Consider the following 6917-nt stretch of genomic DNA (forward strand, 5'->3'; position numbering starts at 1 on the left):
ATATGATCGAACACTTGGGCTATGATCATTTGAGAGCTTACATCAACCCCAATTTATTTTTTTAATTGGAACATATAATTTTACGATCTTTAATCTTAGTGATGTCTTCGGACTCGAGATTCAAAGACGTTAGCTAAACTTATTTTAAACATTTTACGAGGACATCCCATCGAGAATTTGAACATAAACTATCAAGGAAAAAAAAACAAAACAGTAGCCTTAATCTATGAGCAAATTTTATTTTATTATACCATGAAAACATAAATTACTGATAATAATTACACACCTATTTTAATTCAAATAACAACAATTTTCTTGGTTTTGAAAAACCATATAGAAAATTGGATAGTTTGTTATTCAAAGAATATTCTTGACCCAGGCTAAATGGTAGCACATCATAATCTCTCATAGTCGATTATTAAGTTTGACAACGACAAAAAGTTAGAAATTGAACTCTGAGAATTTTTATAGTAGAAATTATGTTTTTCACAGTGTAATTTGCATTTTCATGTTTTTAACAATGTTAACAATGAATTTGTGTTTTTAATCATGTAACTTGTATTTTTTTCTAGTTTAGGTCCTCTCTTAACCGGAATTTAGTATTTCAACCGAAAATTACTTATATGGCGGTTACGGATAATGACATGGATTTTTGAAAGACCATAAAACTCATGACATGTGTGCAAGTTTCCTTCCAAAATATATGTTAACATCTACATCCGTCACAATCAATTTTGGACAAACCCGATGGACTCTGGTTAAAAAAAAAAAAAAAAAATGCAAGTTATACGAATAAAAATACAATTCAACGTTAACCGTACCAAAAATTTAAAATTCACCCCTTTTTTTTAGTCATGGGGATTATTTTTCATGCAAACTCGACTCGTAGTAATCCAAACAGTCCTTTATATATATTCTCTAACTTGTCAAATTTATTGATTCCAATGCACTTTAATAGTACGTCAATAATCAGCGATGAAATAGCCAATTGTACAAAAACATGAAGCACATATCATCCAACACGATGAAAATTATAAACTTCAAGCACAAATATAATTTCTTGGTGAAAGGCAAAGTGGATTTTTCTTGTGCATAGTGATCCCAGGCAAAACATCAGTATCAACAACTTCTTTACGCATTCCCTTCGGCAGCTCCCAATCAAAGTAATAAACCAGATTGGCAAGTGCCAAATCCACCGTAGCAAGTCCCATCGATATTCCGGGACACCCCCTTCTTCCAGCTCCAAAAGGGATAACTTCGAAATCTTGCCCGATTACATCTATAGAGCTATTCAAGAATCTCTCTGGCGAAAACTCGTTCGGGTTTTCCCAGCATTGCGAATCTCTTGCAATAGCCCATGCATTGACATAGACCAATGTTTTAGATGGGATTGTGTATCCTTCTATGATGCGTTCTTCTAAAGATTCTCTAGGTAATAGAAGTGGAGCTGGTGGATACAATCTTAATGTCTCCTTTATGACTGCTTTCAAATAGGGAAGCTTAGGCACATCATTTTCATTTACAAAACCCTTATTTCCTATAGTTTCTCTGATTTCCTTTTGTAATTTTTTCATTACATCAGGATTTTTTATCAGAGCAGTCATAGCCCAGACAGTCACCGCTGCACTTGTATCGGTTCCAGCAACAAATATATCCTTGAAAAAATGTAACAAGAAATATCATACTCTTTCCTTTTTCCATGGTTAATTTAAAACTCGAAAATCACAATATTGTCCTATAACTTGTTCAAAATTTGATTTGGTCCTCTGATGATATCTCAAATTTTGGCCAGTTTTTAACACAATGACTCTGCTTCTTTGTCTATTTTAATTTTTTTGTAATCTAATTGTCAGATAAAGTAGTACTCATCAATATCTAACACCATCTGAAACTCAAAGTCGACTAATTAAAGGATCGAATACAAATTTAGGCCAAATTATAGAACAGAAAATGAGTTCTCTGTTTATTTATTTTTCGGTTTTATTTTAACTATCATCTATGAACAAGAAATATTATGAGAGCTAGGGATAGCTTACACTGAGCAAGGCTTTGATACGATCCCAAGTCAAATCAATGGAACTCAACTTCCGCTCCTTGAGCTGAATCAACAGATCAAGAATATTGTTGGGATTCATTATTGTATCCCTGTAATTCGAATCCAAATGTTCATCAATCAACTCTTGATAGAATTCATCCATGTTTCTGAAACACTCGTCAAGCCTGGATAGCATTCCTGATAACTTATCCACCCAACCGAACCATGGCAAATAATCAGAAACAAAGAAGCCGCCCTGCATAGCCTGAGATTCAATCATAAGTTGGTCGAATCTCCGCCTTTCCGATTCATTTTCATCGAATCTTTTGCCAAAAGCAATCAAAGTACTCGTCAAGTTCAACATGGTCACGCTCAGATTCACACAATTGTATTCACCGGAAGAAGCAGAGGCTGCTAGATTCTTGATCATTCGGGACACTTCATCTTCCCGAATGGGCTGGAACGATTGGACCTGTTTGTTGCTGAACAAATGAAGAACACAAATCTTCCTCAACTCCCTCCAAGAATCGTTGTACGGGGAGAAGCCTATATCCAATCCATTGTAGGTTAGTTTCAGCCAGGAAAGGAAAGGTGGCCTGCTGCAGAAGGCGATGTCGTGTATTTTTAAAACTTCTTTCGCCATTTTCGCAGAAGAAACTACGAGAACTCGAACTTTCCCCAGTTTCATGGACATAAGGGGACCATACTTTTGGGCTAGTTTGTAGAGATAGAGGTGAGGATTGGAGGCCTCGAATTGGTGCAGGTTTCCGATCACGGGGAGGGCCGGAGGAGATGGCGGATAAAGGGTTTTTGGTCTTTTTTTGAAGAGGAAGAAGAAAAGAAGTGGCAAGATCAAGAGAAGCAATAGATTCATTTTCACTGGTTTTTTGCTTTCTTTGTTCAGTGATGCTCGGAAACTATGCTGTTTTAGTGATAAGTGGGAGGGTTTTGTTTATGCTGGCCATGGGTGGTACTCATGGACAACATATACCTATGATTGGTCAAAATGAGTAAACTTTAAGTGGGATTCACTGATTTAGACCAATCACAACCTGCCACGCTACCCACAACATCATCGATTCAATCCAATGGGAGACTTTAACTAAAGTCAGGAATCTGATTACTATTTTTTTATGTTATTTATTTTTCGTTATCTATAATATCTATAACTATAACCATAAATAAAACTTCAGCCCCTAGTCTATACCTATATATAAAGCTTTTGGTGAGTTTGGTATGGCTTCTCGTATAATTATAAGAAAAAACTGTAATTTTGATATTTTATGTTGTCACTTTCCGATTTCGACTCTTTATGTTTTCATATTTCAGTTTTAGTCTTGTATTTTTTGATTTTTGGAAATTTCAATCATTTTTTTTCGAAAATGCTTACGTGGCACTGTAGACATCAGCACTACATCGGTGTCACATCAGCGTCACATCGAAAAAATGACTAAATTTGCCAAAAAATAATTAAAGATAGCGGACTAAAACTTAAATCTAAAAATAGAGGACCAAAATCGCAAAATGACAAAAATACAGGACCAAAAAAATAATTTTCCCTAATCATAATTTTGCCATTCATAAATTTTTTTTTCATTTCATCATTTTTTTTCTTTTTCTTTTTCTTTTTCCTTTTTTTATGATGATTTAAAAATTTGTCAAAATAGTCTCACTCAATTTATAATTTAAACTACAAATAAAACTTTCAAAATATCAAATATTGTACATTTGTGTGGCAGATTCTATTATATATAAAGAAACTGTCTATTAGAAAAAACAAATACCATTTTTTTTTTTTACCAAAATTACTCTTGTATAATATAGATATTACATTTTTGTTTTTTCTTTTCTTTTTTTTTATATATTCTAAAATGTCAAATTGTCCCTCGATAAAATTTTACAACAATGATATTACTCCTATTTTAATATAAATCAAATTAATTAAAAAATATATTATACAAAAACGTAATGCGTGAACCGAAACATTAGTATAATTAATATTTTATTTAACTGTAAGAAATAGAATATTTTATTTGGCGACAAGAATGTTTTAATTTAAAAAATAATGTTAGAGGTATCACAAATATATGATATATCACTTTTTACATCAATTTATATCAATTATATCATGAGATTTTATATTTAATTAGATTGGGTAAATGAATTTTGAATTAAATTTTTTGTTTTATAAAAATTTTGTACATATTGAGAAAATAACATGGGCTGACTGACCGTTGACGTATTCTATCTAGTTAGACTCATATATATATTTTTAAGAATGATATAAATATAATAATTAATTAATTGTTTAGCCCGTCAATTTGGTATTACGCTCAGCAGTCACAGTTTTATTTGGGGCATATATTTCGCGATCTGTACGTAATTCGTATTGAATATTAATAACAGTAGGAAAACGAGGCTCTTGTGACTTGTGAGCTTGAAATTTTGGGATCCGGATCCTCTGCTGTGGAGAGAGAAACAACACAAGATAGTGTGCATTGAAATAGTTTCTTTAATATCATATCACGAGATTAAAAAAATATGTATAATTAATTACACACATGGAAATATTGTAAATTAAGGTTATTTCAATGCACATCATCAATGCTATTTTTCTCTTCAAAGCAGATGATCTTTTTCCAATATTTTGGGTTTACTCGTATAGCCAAAGATGAGAAGAATGGTACCTTTTAAATAAAAAATAAAAAAATAAAAAATGGTTCCCATTTTTTAACTACATATTGATGCTATTATCAATCCAACTGAAAAACTCAAAATATCGATATTACATGTTTATTTCAAAGAATAACAGATAACAAAATCATTCATATTTATTAGATAAAGAAATATATAATTATTTATTTTATCAAATTTCTATTTTCATTATTAAACAAACTTCCAGACTCTATTTCAAATCATTAATCTCGATCATTTTCCTCCCTCTCATATATGTATTTTTATCCTCTTTCTCTCCTTTTTTCAAAACCTGCCCCACAATATATAATATATCTTTCTGGACCATTTCAAAAGTTGCAAGCGCCCTAGACAAGTTCACCACCAGATGTAACCGAATCCCACGCGCAACGTCCAAAAAAGGTTGTCCCAAAGTTGAAATTCTGACACACACGTAGGAAGTTGATTTTTAACAAATTGACAGAGATGAGGTGAAACAAAACTTATGTTTTAGTGAAATTATATTTAAAAATTCAATAGAGATCAAGTGCCAAACCATGAAACCCATCGTTATTTCTGTGCGCATTGAATAATTTCTAAATTAACACAATAACAACCCGAAATATGTTCGTACGTAGTGAGAACATTAAAATATTCTTGAATATTCTTAGTCGAAATTACTTAAATATTGGGTAAAATGTTCATTCATATTTACATGCCGAAGACGAAGATTAATGGATCCAGGGGAAGTTCCGTCGATCAATATATATCTATATATATATATATATAGGGCATTCATGAACGCTAGCTCATCAGTCTTGGATTTGATAAACTGCAAAACTCAGTGATAGATTGAGATCATTTCACCGGATTGCGAAGTTGTGTTTTGAGTTGGGTAATGCAACCACGGGAGGGTTTGCCATAAGTGAGAGCAAGAGTGATGTTCCAACATCGCTAGATGTGCGAGCAGTGGCAATAAACGAGATCACATATGGAGAAAGAGATCCAATGAGGATATTCAAAATAAATTGATCATGGCGTATCCATGCGAGATGAGCGGGATTGGCAACTTGAGTACCGATGACAGTATGTAACTGGTCCGGACATAGATGAGAGTCATCAATAAAACTAAGCATATCATAATTACCAGTGGGGAGGTTCGTGAACTGTAGACACTAAGAGAGATAGTTGGAGGAGGTCAGCTTCTGGGACGCATGGGCAGCAACATTGAAGGAGATCGGAGTGGTGGTAGAGGTAGACATGGAAGCGATCGGAAAAAAAATATTTGGAGGTGGGTGGCGGCGGCTAGGGTTATTAGCGTGGGTCTTGAACTCTAGATACCTTGTAGAAACGTAGTGAAAGAATATATTTTCATATTTTTGAAATAATTATGCAAGTCATAGTTATATACAACCTAAAGAGATAAAGATTAAAGAAAAACAAATATACAAAATATACAAAAAATATGCACAATATATTCAAAGATATATTCCAATAGATATGATAGTAAACTAAAACAATATTTTTGTAAATTTCACTGAGTTACAAAAGTAAAAAAGTCCGAAGTTGATCTAAAACATAAAAAACTTGAAGTAGAGGACATAATGCAAAAACTGTCTTATCCAAATCTGAAGCTAAGAATCTTCGATTGAATTAAGTTGAAGGAGTATTTCGAGCCTCAAAGAATTCAGACACATTTACTAACAATTAAAAACACCCTTAAGCTTTTCATAATATAACTCTGGATTGAGCGTGAATGTGTGTGTGTGGTGTTATTTGGTTTCATGTACCTCAAGGAGAATCCGTTTACATGAATGCAAAATGAACTAATTAGCACATCGGTGCAAATATCCTTGTAGTAGCCCGTATCGAAATTAAGTTAATAAAGTGCCTAATTATGATTATTTGGATAGAACATGGTCGAAGGATTCTCAAATAAGTTTAAGGAGTTGAGAGATGGATTAAGAACGATCGAAAATAGTCCAGATGGATTAAGGGTATTGGACAGATCGGAACCACTGTTTTGGGTTCGGAAGTTCTATTTGTGTTCGGAAGCTCCAAAGTGGATCGGAAGCTCCGATCGTCACCAATGACAGTTGTCCAAAATATTACGTAAGCAGTGACATCTGCAGGATCGGAAGCTCCGAACGTGATGGGAAATTTCGATCGGACTGTCGGCAGATATCTTCTAGAAAGAGGACACGTGGTT

The 6917-nt window shown here is 33.3% G+C and overlaps 1 protein-coding gene across 1 annotated transcript; it reads right to left on the reverse strand.

Annotated features, from left to right (window-relative positions):
- Positions 1–912: 912 nt before the first annotated feature.
- Positions 913–2971, reverse strand: LOC140887944 (6,7,8-trihydroxycoumarin synthase-like). The gene is made up of 2 exons (XM_073295568.1): positions 2037–2971; positions 913–1655 (listed from the first exon to the last, which is right to left on the reverse strand). The coding sequence occupies exons 1-2, from the start codon at positions 2907–2909 to the stop codon at positions 1041–1043; spliced, it is 1488 nt and encodes a 495-aa protein (XP_073151669.1). The 5' UTR covers positions 2910–2971; the 3' UTR covers positions 913–1040.
- Between the last annotated feature and the right edge of the window lie 3946 nt (positions 2972–6917).

This window comes from Henckelia pumila, chromosome 3, assembly GCF_033568475.1.
Source record: "Henckelia pumila isolate YLH828 chromosome 3, ASM3356847v2, whole genome shotgun sequence".
NCBI classification, from domain to species: domain Eukaryota; kingdom Viridiplantae; phylum Streptophyta; class Magnoliopsida; order Lamiales; family Gesneriaceae; genus Henckelia; species Henckelia pumila.

What these genes read in the sequence shown, in the direction of transcription:
- LOC140887944 (XM_073295568.1), bottom strand. Translation starts at nt 2,909, where the DNA reads ATGAATCTATTGCTTCTCTTGATCTTGCCACTTCTTTTCTTCTTCCTC. An exon ending in GTATCAAAGCCTTGCTCAGT is followed by an intron (nt 1,656 to 2,036) that starts GTAAGCTATCCC and finishes CATTTTTTCAAG; the next exon opens with GATATATTTGTTGCTGGAAC.